General features: G+C 37.9%; 1 protein-coding gene across 1 annotated transcript in view; it reads left to right on the forward strand.

Annotated features, from left to right (window-relative positions):
- Positions 1–15416, forward strand: part of LOC100451315 (zinc finger protein 595) — a 39244-nt gene extending 23828 nt beyond the window's left edge. Inside the window, exon 4 of the mRNA XM_009239708.4 lies at positions 9365–15416. Coding sequence (XP_009237983.2) covers positions 9365–11085 — 1721 coding nt within the window. The 3' untranslated portion in view covers positions 11086–15416. The remainder of the gene's footprint in view (positions 1–9364) is intronic.
- The last annotated feature ends 1996 nt before the right edge of the window (positions 15417–17412 follow it).

A 17412-nucleotide genomic window follows, 5' to 3' on the forward strand; every position in this document is an offset into this window, starting at 1 on the left:
TTGTAATTTTGTTCATGCATTCTTGCAAAAAAAAAAATTAGTATTTTTTTCATCTCATTGACATTCTTTAAGATGATTATTTTGACTTCTTAGCCATTTTTTAGATCTGTGTTTTATTGTAAGTGGTTACTGGAAAATTTTCAGTTTCCTTTGGTGGTGGTATGTTTGCCTGATCCTTTATTATCTGCGAAGACTTATTTTGATGTCCTCACATCTGAAGGAGCAAATACCTCTTTCAGTCATTACAGACTAGTTGGGAGGTAAATACTTCTCCTGTTTGATCTCTGGGCTGATGATATTTCCACTGAGATTGCAATTAAATGCTTTGGACCCAGGTCACATAACTACTACTATGTCTGCAGTGAAGTTCATGTTTGGCAGACCTGTTATCAGGCCATCAGACAGTTGTGGATTCTATTTTCTGGAAAGACTAGACTTTCTTCAAGAACTTTATCAATAAGACTGGCCTGAGACAAAAAAAAATCTCCAGTTATATATGCAGATGGGGGTGCTGATACAATAAATGTGAGCAGGTGTGGCTCCTGATCTGTGGCTCTTGCTGGATGTTTCAAAATGCTCTAACCTGGTCATTGGACAGGTTCCTAGATGAGCAGTACTGACCCTTGAACACAGCTGAGAGGGTGTGGAACTGATTCATAGGGCTGCTTCAGGATACACAGCTGAGACCAAAGTCTTCAGGGTTTTTTGTTTGTTTGTTTGTTTTTTGAGACAGAGTCTTGCTCTGTCGCCCAGGCTGGAGTGCAGTGGCGCGATCTTGGCTCACTGTAAGCTCCGCCTTCCTGGTTCACGCCATTCTCCTGCCTCAGCCTCCCGAGTAGCTGGGACTACAGGCGCCTGCCGCCACTCTCGGCTAATTTTTTGTATTTTTAGTAGAGACGGGGTTTCACCGTGTTAGCCAGGATGGTCTCCGTCTCCTGACCTCGTGATCCGCCCGCCTGGGCCTCCCAAAGTCCTCAGATTACAGGCATGAGCCACCGCGCCCAGCCAAGTCTTCAGGTTTGTTTCTGGTTCATGGCATGTCTCCCATCCAGATTCCTGGGTGGGCAGGACTTCTCCCAGACTCTAGATGACAGAGACTGGAGCTGGGTTATAGGGCTGTTTCCCAATTCACAGTGGGAATAAATTCAGCCAGCATGCCTACAGTGGCACATACAGGTGTGTTTTTTGGCAGGTCCCAGGTTAGGAAAAACTGCTCCTGGACTTTGGTTACATGGACTTGGAGCCAGGTTATAGTGCCACATCAAGATCCACCATCACATAAATACTGGCAAGCCTACGTCCAAGGGCACAGATGGACGTTTCTCTCTGTGGGTCCCTGTGTGTTTGGGATTTCTTTGACACCATGACTGACTTGTGCAAGGGGTGGATTTTAGCCTAATTCAGAGATCACAGACAGAACCAACAGGCTTTTCACGTGAGACACAGGACATTATGAATTCTTCTAGGTGTCTTGGCAGATGGTGCTAGTGGCAGAAACTAAACCAAACGTTCTACAGCTAATTCTACAATGAGAATTGAACATATTTTTTACTCTGTAGCTGGGACTATGATGGGCAAGCATACCCATGCCACTCAAGGGCATGCCCTCTCAATACAGCCTTCCTCAGTCTTCGGTTCTTCTGTTTTTATGATACATCTATATTACATTCAATATTTTATAGATAAAAATTTTCTATTTTTTTTAACTCCATTTTACTAGGGAGTTTTTTTCATGTAACTTCTTCTCAATTTGATTTTTTTTTTTTTGAGGCGGAGTCTCGCTCTGTCGCCTAGGCTGGAGTGTAGTGGCGTCATCTTGGCTCACTGCACGCTCTGCCTCCCGAGTTCACGCCATTCTCCTGCCTCAGCTCCCCGAGTAGCTGGGACTACAGGCGCCCACCACCATGCCCGGCTAATTTTTTGTATTTTTAGTAAAGACAGGGTTTCACCGTGTTAGTCAGGATGGTCTCGATTTCCTGACCTCGTGATCCACCCGCCTGGGCCTCCCAAAGTGCTGGGATTACAGGCGTGAGCCACCACGCCCGGCCTTTTGTTTTAATCTTTATGTTTGCCTGGTAATTTTAAACTCTGTACCTTTTATGACCCTGTGGTACTTAATTCAAATAAAAATCATTGGGTTTCACTTTGAGCAAATTAAAATGTACATATAAATCAGGCATTTCTATTGCCTATAAAAGTTATCTATGTGATATTTGCATGTATAAATATTGCTCCTACTTTGTTTGTAAATTATTCACTTGGGTGGTCATCAGTGTTTTCTTGTGTACGTGAGTAGTCAAAGAAACTGTAAAATTACCACCTATTTGATTATATGTTCTGTGAGAGAAACAGTTTTGTTATTTGAAGGTGATTTTTGAAAAATGCAACCTTTTTAGGTAGATGTAAATATCTAATTGTGATTAAAAACTTAAAATTGCTAACTTTAAACATTTTCTTTCTTTCTTTCTTTTTTGAGACAGAGTTTTGCTCTTGTTGCCCAAGCTGGAGTGCAGTGGTACAATCTCAGCTTACCGCAGCCTCCTGCCTCAGCCTCCTAAGTAGCTGGGATTACAGGCATGCACCACCATGCCCAGCTAATTTTGTATTTTCAGTAGAGACATGGTTTCTCCAAGTTGGTCAGGCTGGTCTTGAACTCCTGACCTCAGGTGGTCCACTCGCCTCGGCCTCCCAAAGTGCTGGGATTACAGGCATGAGCCATCGCCCCCCGCCAACATTTTCAAGTATGTGGTCTAGTGGTGTTAAGTACATTTACTTTATTTTGCTGTGGATCTCTATATTAATTTTACCTTACAAAAGTAAAATTTCATACCTTATAAACAATAAGTTGCCCTTTTTTTTTCTCTTCAGCTCCTGAAGAACACCATTTTACTTACTCTTTCTATAATTTTATAATTCTTCTCAGTGTAATTATATAATGTCTGTTTCTGTTTGACTCTCATTTTATTTAAGGTAATGTTCTCAGGCTTTGTTTTGTAAGATGTGTCAGAATATGTTTCTGTTTTAAAATAATATTTAATTGTATGTATATGTCACATTTTTAAAATCTGATACTGATCTCTAAAGGGACATTTGTGCTGTTTCCAGGAATTGTCTTTTGTAAATAACAATGAATGAACATGCATGTGTAAATATCTATTTAAAGTCCTGCTTTATCATGTGGATAACTAATATTTCTAGCACCATTTATTGAAAAGACTGTCTTTTTCCAGCTGTGTGTTCTGGACATCTTTGTTAAAAATCACTTGGCTGTAGGTTCATGAATTTGTTACTGGGCTCACTGGATACTTTGATATCTCTGTCTGTTTTTATGCAGATATTTTGCTGTTTTTCTTATTATAGCTTTATAGTATATTTTGGAATCAGGTAGTGCAGTAGCTCCAGCTTTGTTGTTTTTTTTGTTTGTTTTTTTTGTTTGTTTGTTTTGCTCAGGGTTACTTTGGCTATTTGAGGGTCTTTGGTTGTTCCCTATAAATTTTAAGCTAGTTTTTTTTTTTCATTTCTTTGAAAAAAGTCATTGGTATTTTGATAGAGATTTCATTGATCTTGTAGATCACCTTGGGTAGTATAGCCACTTTTTAAATATTATTTCAATTCATGAGCAAAAAAAAGTTTTTCAAATTTTCATGTCTTTTTCAGTTTCTTGCCAATGTTTTATAATTTTCAGTTTAGAGTGTTCACCTTTTTAATTGTTTGCTGCTAGACATCTTTATTTTTAGTGTGAATGGTGTGGATGCAGAAGCAGTATTGGGCAAAATTGAACATGTCTTTTTTTTTCTTGAGGTGGAGTTTCCCTCTTGTTGCCCAGGCTGGAGTGCAATGGTGTGATCTCAGCTCACCGCAACCTCCGCCTCCCAGGTTCAAGCAATTCTGCCTCAGCCTCCTGAGTAGCTGGGATTACAGGCATGCACCACCATGCCCGGCTAATTTTGTATTTTTAGTAGAGATGGGGTTTCTCCATGTTGAGACTGGTCTTGAACTCCTGACCTCAGGTGATCCACCCGCCTCGGCCTCCCAACGTGCTGGGATTACAGGCGTGAGCCACCGCGCCCTGCTTGAGCATGTCTTTGTGACTTAAAGAACTCAACAAATTAGATATAGATGGTATATACCTCAACACAATAAAGGCCATATATGACAAGTCAATGGCTGATATCATACTGGACAGGAAAGGGAAAATTTTATTTTTCATTTTTTTATTTTTGTCATGCGCATCCATGTGAAAAGACCACCAAACGGGCTTTGTGTGAGCAATAAAGCTTTTTAATCACCTGGGTGCAGGCGAGCTGAGTCCAAAAAGAGAGTCAGCAACGGGAGATGGGGTGGGGTAGTTTTATAGGATTTGGGTAGGTAATGGAAAATTACAGTCAAAGGGGTTGTTCTCTGGCAGGCAGGGGCAGGGGTCACAAGGTGCTCAGTGGGGGAGCTTCTGAGCCAGAAGAAGGAATTTCACAAGATAATGTCATCAGTTAAGGCAGGAACCAGCCATTTTCACTTCTTTTGTGATTCTTCAGTTGCCTCAGGCCATCTGGATATACACGAGCAGGCTTGGGCTCAGAGGCCTGACAATTTTACTTTAAGTTCTGGGATACATGTACAGAATGTGCAGGTTAGTTACATAAGTATACATGTGCCATGGTGGTTTGCTGCACCTATCAACCTATCATCTAGGTTTTAAGCCCCGCACTCATTAGATATTTGTCCTAATGCTCTCCTTCCTATTGCCCCCCACCTCCCTGACAGGCCCCAGTGTGTGATGTTCCCTCCCTGTGTCCATGTGTTCTTATTGTTCAACTCCCACTTACGAATGAGAACATGTGGTGTTTGGTTTTCTGTTCCTGTGTTTGTTTGCTGAGAATGATGGTTTCCAGCTTCATGCATGTCCCTGCAAAAGACGTGAACTCATTCTTTTTTATGACTGCAAGAGCAGAAAACTTACGATGTTTTCATTTTACATTATAATTGTGTATGACAATATTTCACTGTGTACACTAAGTGTGGAGCATGAATCAAATAGAGATCAGTGATGTCTATTTCCAATATAAGAATCTCTGTTTATCTGTATGCATATTGTTTCTTATTGTTTATGAGTTGTATACTTGTTCTGTTTGTATACAATGGTGATTTTACCCTGCCTAGGTGAGTAGTCATTGAAATTCTTCTAATTTTACCCTCCATTTATTTATAAATCTATGTTTTTCTGTGTGTGGGAGACACACTTTTGTGATTTGAAGATAATTTCAAAAACCGTCTTACCACTGTATCTGTTTTAGATATTATTTTTGATTGTCAACACATAAACTTTACAATCTTAAATATTTTTAAATATTCAGCTTAGTCATATTAATTATATTGACATTGTTACTCACTTTATCTCTAGCATATGTTTATCTTGCATAGCTAACACTCAGTACACATAAACAACTGACTACCTTTTCTGTTTTCTGGCCCTTTACAAAAACAATTCTGTTTTCTGTTTTAGAGTCAAACTGCTTTAGATATCTCATGGGAGTTGATTCATAGTTTCTCTTCATGGTTGACTTACTTCATGTTGCACAATGTCATCAAGATTTATCTTTATTATACTTGTTGTGATATTTTTTGCTTTTTACAAAGTGGAGTAATATTTTAATGTTTTTAATTTATTAATTTATTTGGTGAGAAATTTGCATTGCTTTCATTTATTTGCTTTCACTAACAATGCTACAATAATTATGAGTATAGAAATTACTCTTCATGTGACCATGTGTGTGAGAGTGTGTATTTTTGCTGGATTTTATTTTATTGATCTAGCTGTTCACCTGTATACCCATACCAAATTTTTTAAGTTCTTTAGCTTTGTATATGTTTTGATATCATGAGCTGTGGTGCCTCTAACATTGTTTCTCTTTTTGAAGATTGTGGGGTGCTTCATTGTCCCTTGAAATTCCCTATAATTTGGGGGTTGCTATTTCTGTTTCTGCAAAAATGTAATTAAAAATGTGACAGAGATTGTATTTAATCTGTAGATTACATCGAACAGTCTAGATATCTTCATATTTGAAACTTTGAACAAGAGCATGCTAAAGTTTGTGTTGTTTAATTTCTATAAATGTACATTTTTTGGGGTTTTTTTTTTTTGAGATGGAGTTTCACTCTTGTTGCCCAGGCTGGAGTGCAACGGCGTGATCTCAGCTCACCACAACCCTCTGCCTCCCAGGTTCAAGCGATTCTCCTGCCTCAGCCTCCCGAGTAGCTGGGAATTACAGGCATGCACCACCACACCTGGCTAATTTTGTATTTTTGGTAGAGATGGGGTTTCTCCACGTTGGTCAGGCTAGCCTCGAACTCCTGACCTCAAGTGATCCACTTGCCTTGGCCTCCCAAAGTGCTTGGATTACAGGCATGAGCCACTGCACCCAGCCAGTTTTCTTTTTTTAATTAATTTCTACTCTCATTCCAGTTTGGTCATTAAAAGTAATCTGTAAAGTTCCTATTTTAAAAAATTTGTTAAGACTTTTTTGTAGCCTAACAGGTGGTCTATCAAGGAGAATATTTTATGAGCTATTCAGAAGGGTATGTATTCTGCTTTTGTTTAAGAGTTCTCTACAATTCTATTAGACATAATTGTTTTACACTGCTTTGAAGTCTTCTATTTCCTTATGAGTATTCTTTTCTGATTATTCATTACAGAAATTGAGCTATTGAAATATCCTACTATAATTATATTGCTCTGTATGTCTTGCTTTACTTCTGTCAGTATTTGCTTTATATATTTGGAACCCTAATGTAAGACACACATACACACACACACAAATATATGTATATACACATTTTTCAGGGGTTCCTAGTAAATGAACATTTTTAATATAGTTTATGTTCTTTGTCTCTTATGAGCTTTTAGTTAAAATAAGTTTTATGAAATGGGAGTTTTTGACTTTAGATGTACTTTGGGTAATATAATTTTGACCTCTTCTGTTTGGTTGTTTGCATAAAGTTTTTTCTTTCATCTTGCCTTTTTCAGTCTCCTTTAATCATTAGATCTCAAGTGACTCTTGTAAAAAAGCAAGTTGTGGCCAGGTGCAGTGGCTCACGCCTGTAATCCCAGCACTTTGGGAGGCCGAGGCGGGCGGATCACGAGGTCAGGAGATTGAGATCATCCTGGCTAACATGGTGAAACCCTGTCTCTACTAAAAATACAAAAACAAAATTAGCCAGGCGTCGTGGGGGGTGCCTGTAGTCCCAGCTACTGGGGAGGCCGAGGTGGGAGAACGGCGTGAACCCAGGAGGCAGAGCTTGCAGTGAGCCGAGATCACACCACTGCACTCCAGCCTGGGTGACAGAGTGAGACTCCGTCTCAAAAAAAAAAAAAAGAAAGAAAAACAAGTTGTATCTTGTTTTTTGATTTCTTAAATAAATTTATTTGCATGTATTTCCAATGGAAAGGTTACTTCATAAATATTTAAATAATTTGCTGAAGTGGAAAGGCTTATTCATGTTATTTTATTAATTGTTTTACTTGATTATTGTATTTTTGTCCCTTCTTTTCTTTTCTGTCTTCCTTTTGACTTTTGTGTTGATAGATTTTTACTTCTTATTTTTTCATGTATCCATACAGATACTTACTTTGTGGTATCTTGGAAATTACATAAAATTTCTTACAGTTAAAATAATACATTTTAAACTGGTTATTTCAGTTGCATTTGAAAATTCTTCCTCATTACATCTGCCCTCGACTTTGTTATTAATGTCACTAATTATATTTTTATGTTGCTTATTTATTAACAGATTATGATGAACAGTTTATGATCATTTTTATGCTCTTTAAAATTTTAGAGAATAATTAAAATGTTTTCTGCAGTATCATGATAATGGTACAGAACCTTACATTTGTGTGTGTTCATGTCTTTCCCAAAAAGTTATTTATTTTCATATGACTATGTTGTGTTTTCTTGCATCATATTATTTTCAGTGGAATATACTTTCTTCAGCATTTCTTTTGTAAGGCAGGTGTTGTGCTAATACACTTTTTCAACATTTGGTTATCTTGAAAGAGCTTTACTTTTTCTTCACTTTTAGGACAGTTTTGCATGTTATAGTATTCCTACTTACAAGCTATCTTTCTTTCAGCATTTTAACTATATCACAATTCCCTCTAGTCTAAAAAAATTTTGTTGACAGATTCACTGGTTATGTAAGACCACACTTATAAATGACACATCACTTTTATCTTGCAGCTCCTAAGATTCTCTGTCTTTGACTTTTGAAACTTTGCTTATATATGTACCTTTTTATAAATCTCTGTGTATGTATCCTAGTTGAAGTTTGTTGAGCTTCTTCATTTTTTACATCTTCTTTTACTTTTGGAAGTTTCTCACTCATTACTTTTGTATTTCTCACATCCACAATTTGTTTTTTATATTTTAACGTTTTCATTGATATTCTCATTTGTCTTACTATATTTAGTTGTATATGTTCCCCTTTAGCTCATTGAGGATTTTTCAGGTTAATTTTTTTAAATTTCTACATCTTCATTTTTTATGGTTGCTTTCTGAAAAGTTTTACATGTTTTAATTGGGCCATGTTGCCCTAATATTTTGTATATATTGTAACATCTGTTTGTTATTTGAACATTAACAAAAAGGTATTTGTCACAATCTTTACAGTGTTGCCTTGTCCTGACATAGTCTGAAACCAGTTGTCTTTGATAGAGATAATGGGAGCCTCTCATACATGTTCTAAGGATTTGTCTTGTCTAGAATTTTGTGTTTGTTTTTCAGTGAAAAGGGATTGTTCATGTTTCTTCTTATGGTCTCTAGTCACTCTTCTACCTATTCCCTGTATTTAACACTGTAGCCTGCTCCTGCAACATTTACATTTGGTCTTAGCAGACCCAAGCTGTTCTTCCGAAGTATAGCACCGTTTCTCTCAGCTCTCTGTGTTGTTGGAGACAGAAACCAGATTTTGTAAAGACCCCAGAAAGCCAGAAGTAAGGATATGTGTATCAGTATTTTTCTTCTAAGTAAGAAGCCAGGAGTTGACAGTTTACTCCTATAAGCACAATGCTATATTGGGGAGGAGGAAAGCTGTGGTGGGTAAATATAACAAACTTTCCTTCCTGTTCCATGTGGTTCTTAGTATTGTGCTTACCTGAGGCATTGCATACAGTTAACTCATTTACAGATTTTGCACAAAGGCATTTTGGTTAGTATATTTTTGTTACATGTCTGTGAAGAAATTATGGCCTGTGATATTTTGTTATGCTATCTTACTAATGTAGTTTGTATACATTTTCTATATTATATTCGTAAAGTATATTCATATGAATCTAGTAAGTGGGATAATTTGTTATTTTTATTTCTTTCAGCTATATGTTCTCCTTTCAGCCAAGACCTTTCACCAGTGCAGGGGGTAGAAGATTCATTCCACAAACTTATACTGAGAAGATACGAGAAATGTGGACATGAGAATTTACAATTAAGAAAAGGCTGTAAACGTGTGAATGAGTGTAAGGTGCAGAAAGGAGTTAATAATGGAGTTTACCAATGCTTGTCAACTACCCAGAGCAAAATATTTCAATGTAATACATGTGTTAAAGTTTTTAGTAAATTTTCAAATTCAAACAAACATAAGATAAGACATACTGGAGAGAAACCCTTTAAATGTACAGAATGTGGCAGATCATTTTACATGTCACACCTAACTCAACATACAGGAATTCATGCTGGAGAGAAACCCTACAAATGTGAAAAATGTGGCAAAGCCTTTAATAGGTCCACATCACTTAGTAAACATAAGAGAATTCATACTGGAGAGAAACCCTACACATGTGAAGAATGTGGCAAAGCCTTTAGACGGTCCACAGTTCTGAATGAACATAAGAAAATTCATACTGGAGAGAAACCCTACAAATGTGAAGAATGTGGCAAAGCCTTTACAAGGTCCACAACACTGAATGAACACAAGAAAATTCATACTGGAGAGAAACCCTACAAATGTAAAGAATGTGGCAAAGCCTTTAGATGGTCCACAAGCCTGAATGAACATAAGAATATTCATACTGGAGAGAAACCCTACAAATGTAAAGAATGTGGCAAAGCCTTTAGACAGTCCAGGAGCCTGAATGAACATAAAAATATTCATACTGGAGAAAAACCCTACACATGTGAAAAATGTGGCAAAGCTTTTAACCAATCCTCAAGTCTTATTATACACAGGAGCATTCATTCTGAACAAAAACTTTACAAATGTGAAGAATGTGGCAAAGCCTTTACTTGGTCCTCATCCCTTAATAAACATAAGAGAATTCATACTGGAGAGAAACCCTACACATGTGAAGAATGTGGCAAAGCCTTTTATAGGTCCTCACACCTCGCTAAACATAAGAGAATTCATACTGGAGAGAAACCCTACACGTGTGAAGAATGTGGCAAAGCTTTTAACCAATCCTCAACTCTTATATTACACAAGAGAATTCATTCTGGGCAAAAACCTTACAAATGTGAAGAATGTGGCAAAGCCTTTACACGGTCCACAACACTGAATGAACATAAGAAAATTCATACTGGCGAGAAACCCTACAAATGTGAAGAATGTGGCAAAGCTTTCATATGGTCCGCAAGCCTGAATGAACATAAGAATATTCATACTGGAGAGAAACCCTACAAATGTAAAGAATGTGGCAAAGCTTTTAACCAGTCCTCAGGCCTTATTATACACAGGAGCATTCATTCTGAACAAAAACTTTACAAATGTGAAGAATGTGGCAAAGCCTTTACTCGGTCCACAGCCCTGAATGAACATAAGAAAATTCATTCTGGAGAGAAACCCTACAAATGTAAAGAATGTGGCAAAGCCTATAACTTATCCTCAACCCTTACTAAACACAAGAGAATTCATACTGGAGAGAAACCCTTCACATGTGAAGAATGTGGCAAAGCCTTCAATTGGTCCTCATCCCTTACTAAACATAAGATAATTCATACTGGAGAGAAATCCTACAAATGTGAAGAATGTGGCAAAGCTTTTAATCGGCCCTCAACCCTTACTGTACACAAGCGAATTCACACTGGCGAGGAACATAGTTGAATGACATTTCTAGTAATCTCTAATTCCAGTGACTTTAAACAGCAAATAAATTGAAGAATATTGCTCCCATATAAACTTGTATTATTTTTCTTATTTTAAATTTTTTAAAATTTCTGTAGGTACATAGTATGTGTAAATATTCATGTCTTATTTGGATTATTTTGATACAGGCATATGACATGTAATTATCACATCAGAGTAAATGAGTTATTCATCACAAGCATTTGTTCTTTGTATTACACACAGTCCAGTTATACACTTTAATTTTTTTTTTTTTTTTTTTGAGACAGAGTCTCGCTCTGTCACCCAGGCTGGAGCGCAGTGGCACGATCTTGGCTCACTGCAACCTCCACCTGCCGGGTTCAAGCAATTCTCCTGCCTCAGCCTCATGAGTAGCTGAGACTACAAGCACGTGCCACCATGCCCAGCTGATTTTTTGTATTTTTAGTAGAGACAGGGTTTCACAATGCTGGCCAGGCTGTTCTCGAACTCCTGAGCTCATGATCCGCCCACCTCGGCCTCCCAAAGTTCTGGGATTACAGGTGTGAGCCATCGCACCTGGCCACTTTAATTATTTTTAAATGTGCAATTATTTTTTTACTACAGGTTATTTTATGATTATAATAAGTATATGAGTATAATTATAATTCACACATTTCTAAGTCATGAATGCTTTTAAAAAATGTTCCACATTTATCTTTGAATATGTAGCATCTCTTTCCGCAAATAAATGCAGACTTTGGTTTTGATTTACATGGAGTTAAATATGTAAATGTATTGCTCTAAAGATAAAATTTAGGTGTAAGAAAATTATGGGGCAAACAGTTGTGTTTGTGTGAGAGTTTGTATCTATTTTCCAAAGAAAATAGCAATATTGGAACAAAGATTATTTTAATAAGGTGGATAATTTACTAGAAATCTAGGAACCTAAAACATTCTGAAATCAAATCTATATTTTCTTGTTACTGTAAAATTTAATGGATCATTGTTGAGACTCTCCCCATGCAAATTCTGTTTTTATTTGTCTGTTACTCATGCTAGAGCTATAATTAACTTCTTTTTTTTTTTATTTTTACTTTATGAAGTATTTATTATGTGAGCTGGTCAGAAATTATAATTTTATAAAATTTAGTAGTGCACACAAAATATTTAGATGCAAGTTCACAATTCGTGTATTAAGTTATATTTTAGTTAGGACATTTCATTTTATTGCTTTAATTGGATAACCCTATATGAGCTGTTTAGTTATTCGTTTCACTTTTTATAATTGACATAAATGAGTTTATTGTGCCAATTTTTTAAGGTAAGTACTGGTAAAACTATAATTCATGGGGTGTTTTGATATATAATTATAGTAATCATAAGAAAGTACTGGGTAATAGATGCTCCATAATTGGCCATAAATAGTATTCTTTCTGGAGTGAGTTTGTAGCTCCAAGTAAGAGAATGAAAATGTCTATAGTGAAGAAATGGCAGTCTGCATGTGGAGAGAACATCTCTTCCCAGGCTGCAAAACTGACTCATTCTGAATTTAAAGAGAATCTCTTATTTTATTTTCTGATTATCTTTAGTTTTGGGATATCTTTATGTGTTTATTCCCAGCTATGTATGCCTCACAGCCCTTCTTCTTTGTGTTATGGCTACAGTCTTCTCACTGTTCTCTTTTTGCCGTGTAATTTCATACAGACTTTCTGTGTTCTGATTAGAAGTTTGATATTTTTCAATGTGGTAAATTGTTTTTAACTGGAGTGTTTGAGGTTATTTATAGTTTATCAATGCAATGTTTAGATCACTTAATTGAGATAAGTACTTTACTGTCCGCAGGGGCATTGGTGGAACATGAAGTGAAACACCAGAACCTGGTTCTGGAGTTATGGAGGGCAACTCCAGTCCCCAGTGTGGGCCCCAGCCTCTGGCACACTGGTGCATGCCAAAAAGTACTCCTCAGGCCACCACTACTCTGATCAGTGCCCTTGCTACCGTCACTGTTGTCATCTGTGCTTGCAGTCCCCTGGTGCCTGGAAGTTCTGTTCTCCAGGTGGCAGATGACTTTGCTCCCAGCATTTCCAGCTTTTTATTCCATCTGTGGAGGAGTACTTTATAATTCTGTTTTCTAAAAATCATTTTACTTAAGATAGCTCATATAAATGGGATTATGTACTCTTCGTCACTATGTTTCTGGTATATTTCACTAAATATGATGTCTTAAAGTTTTATGCTTTTTGTAGCATGTGCATAATTTGCTATCTGAATGTACAGCCATATTCCATTGCCTACAAATGCCATATGTTATCCATTTATCAAGAAACTTAAGTAGCTGTCACCTTTTTGTGTATAGGGGATTGGGGAATGCTCTTAAAAATATATGTGTGTGAATGTCTATTCCAGGTCCTGCTTTGCATACATAGATTCCCAGAAGTAGGATTCCTGGATTGTATAATTTCTCTTTTCTTTTCTCTTTCTCTTCTTTCTTTTTTTTTTTTTGAGATTGGGTTTCACATTGTCACCCAGGCTACAGTGTAGCCATTACAGTGGTGCAGTAATGGCTCACTGCAGCCTTGACATCCCAGGCTCAAACGATCCTTCCCCCTCAGTCACCCATGTAGCTGGGACTACAGGCACATGCCAGCATACCTGACTAATTTTTGTATTTTTTGAAGAGATGGGGTCTCACTATGTTGCCCAGGCTGAACTCAAACTTCTGAGCCTAAGTAATTCTCCCACTTTAGCCTCCTAAAGTGTTGAAATTACAGGCATGAGCCACAGTTCATTTTTAGTATTTTGGAAAACCTGCATCCTACTTTTATTGAGGGCTGCATTATTCTTTTCCACCAACAGTGCATGGAGGTTCCAAATCCTACATACTTGACAACATTGATTACCTTTTATTTGTTGAATAGTGGCCATGCTAATGGGTGAGAGTTAAGAGTTCATTGAGATTTTGCTTTGCATTCTTTTCATAAGTGATTTTGATTGTCTTTTCAAATTCCTCTTGGTTATTTGCATAGCTTCTTTTAGGAAATGTTTTTGAAGACACTGGTCCATTAAAAAAATGAAGTTATTCACCCTTGGTGGTGGTCATGTTTCAGAAGTCAGATGGTGGATGGCATTTGTACTCCACTTAGTGTTTCCCTTGATGTGTGGATATGCAGAAGGTTTTGAAAGTTTGATATAGTACCTTTTCTAATTCCCTTCTTGTTGCTTCTGCTTTTAATGTGATATTCGAAAAACCTGCCAAAACCAATGTTACTAGGCTTCTCCCTGTATTTTCTTCTAAGTGTTCAAGAGTTATACATCTTTTAAGTTTTATGTTTAGTGTATGTAAAGTATTTTATTTGCATTGAAGAGAAAGGTCCAAGTTCGTTATCTTTCATTCAGACGTTGAGTTTTCTCACACCATTGGTTGGGGAGTCTGACCTTTTCTTCACTGTTTGGTCATGGTAACCTAGTAAAAGATTATTTGATAATACTTGCACAGGTTTATTTCTGGGTTCTTTGTTCTGTCATGTATTCTTTTTTCTCTTTGTGCCATTACCACATTGGTTTTATTTTTGTAGCTTTGGACTCTTGTTTTGACATCATGAGGTATGGTACTTTGTTCTTTTCTAAAGCTGTTGGCTATTCATGGTCCCTTGAGATTACACATGAATTTTAGAATTATATAAAATATCTCTGCCAAATAAGTAACATTGGAATTTTAATAAGGATGACATTGAATTTGTGCAATACTCAGAAATATTGACAGTTTAACAGTATTACATCTCCTGGCTGAGAAACATGCATTTGTGTCTGTGTTTGTGTGTTTGTGAGTGTGCGGATTGGCATCAGAGATAGTGCTGAGATGCAAAACAAAGAGTTCAAAGTGTTTCCTTGGCCTGTCTCTGGTCTCCTACACAACTCTTAACATATGGAAGGTAGGCTAACCACTTCATCCTCAACTGGTTTAGCTTCTTAGATGTATCATTGTCAAGTTGGTAGGAAAATAAAAATTCCTTTCACAAGTTGAACACAATTGTCTACCTTTGGCCAAATCTCACACCCAGAGACCCAGAAAGTTGGAAGTTAAGGAAGATAAATTCTCCATGGTAGATTTGTAGGTTAACTTGTTTTATTGAATTGTTTTTTTATTTTCAAATTTTTTGGCATTGTGTCATTTAATCAGAACAAGACACTGTATATGTTTTATCCTTGCCTATGTTTGCATATCCATATAAAATGGAAAGAGAACAAAAGAAAGAGATAAAAAGAACAAAGGAAAGAATGTAAAATGAGAGGAAAAAGGAAGCAAAAAAAAAAAACCAGAAAAAATGCAATTTTAAAAGTGCTAGAAATTAGAACTAAGAAAGCATCTGGGCAGTGTAATCACCATTTTGTTGTACAAGGCCCAAACCAACAGATCCTCCTGAAACAGATATCAGACTGCAAATAACTCCTGAACGTTTTCTATTTTTACTGTATTTTATTCTTTCCCTAAGTTACCTCACTTTGTCAGCTGAAATTAGTTTGTATTTACATTGCTACAAAGAAATACCTGAGAATGGGTAATTTATAAAGGAAAGAGGTAGCTGGACATGGTGGCTCACGCCTGTAATCCCACCATTTTGGGAGGCTGAGGTGGGTGGGTCACAAAGTCAGGAGTTCGAGACCAGCCTGGCCAACATGGTGAAGCACCATCTCTACTAAAAATACAAAAATTAGCCAGGTATGGTGGCTGGTGCCTGTGGTCCCAGCTACCCAAGAGGCGGAGGCAGGAGAATCACTTGGATCTGGGAGATGGAGGTTGCAGTGAGCCAAGATCTCGCCAGAACAGCATGGGGAAACCACACCCATTATCTAATAAGCACCTGTGAGTTCCCTCCCCAAACGTGGAGATTAAATTCAGATTACAATTCAAGGTGAAATTTGGGTGGATACACAAAGCCAGACCATATTATTCCACCTTTGGTCACTCCCAAATCACGTGTTTTTCACATTCCAAAACACAATTATGCCTTCCCAACAGATCCCCAAAGTCTTAACTCATTTCAGCATTAACCCAAAAAGTCTAAGTCCATAGTCTCATCTGAGACAAGGCAAGTCCGTTCCTCCTATGAGCCTGTGAAATCAAAAGCAAGTTAGCTTCTTCCAAGATATAATGGGGGTACAGGCATTGGGTAAATACACCCATTTCAAATGGGAGAAATTGGCCAAAACAAAGTGGCTGCAGGCCCCACCCAAGTCCAGAATTCAATAGGGCAGTCATTAAACGTTAAAGTGATCTCCTTTGACTCCACGTCTCATTTAATTCACACTGATGCAAGAGGTGAGGTTTCACAGCCTTGGGCAGCTTCACCTCTGTGGCTTTGCAGGGTAGTCTCCCTTCCAGCTGCTTCACAGTCTAGTGTTGAGTGTCTGTGGCTTTTCCAGGCACACAATGCAAGCTGACAGTGGATCTACCATTCTGGGGTCTGGAGGACTTTGCCCTCTTCTCACAGCTTCAGTAGGCAGTGCCCCTGGGGACTCTGTTTTTTTCTGCACTGCCCTAGCAGAGATTCTCCATGAGGGTTCTGCCCCTGCAGCAAACTTCTGCCTGGACATCCAGGCATTTCCACACATCCTCTGAAATCTAAATTGAGGCCTCTAAACTTCAGTTCTGTGTGCCTACAGGACCAACACCATGAGGAAGATGCTAAGGCTTGGATCTTACATCTGAAGCAATGGCTCAAGCTGTACATTGGCCCCTTTTAGCCATGGCTGGAGTGACTGGAATCCAGGGAACCAAGTCCTGAGACTGCACACAGCAAGGTTTCCTGGGCCTAGCCCATGAAATATTTTTTGCCTCCTAGGCCTCCAGGCCTGTGAAAGGAGGAGATGCCACAGAGGTCTCTAACATGCCCTGAAGGCATTTTCCCTGTTGTCTTGGTGATGAACATTTGCTCCTCACTTCTGCAGCCAATTTCTTCTGAGAAAATGGGTCTTTCTTTTCTACCACATCATTAGGCTGTGAATTGTCTAAACTTTTATGCTTTGTCAACTTTTGGATGTTTTGCTCCTTAATTTCTTTTGCCAGATACCATAAATTATCTCTGAAGTTCGACCTTCCACAGATCGTTAGGACAGGAGCAAAATGCCACCAGTCTCTTTGCTAAAGCATAGCAAGGGTCACCTTTATTCCAGTTCCCAACAAGTTCCTCACCTCCACGTGAGACCATCTCAGCCTGGACTTCGTTGTCCATCACTACCAGCATTTTGGTCAAAGCGATTCAACAAGTCTCAAGGAAGTCCAGACTTTCCCACATCTTTCCTTCTTCTGAGCCCTCCAAACTTCCAGCCTCTGCCTGTTACTCA

Source organism: Pongo abelii, chromosome 3 (assembly GCF_028885655.2).
Source record: "Pongo abelii isolate AG06213 chromosome 3, NHGRI_mPonAbe1-v2.0_pri, whole genome shotgun sequence".
Lineage (NCBI taxonomy): Eukaryota > Metazoa > Chordata > Mammalia > Primates > Hominidae > Pongo > Pongo abelii.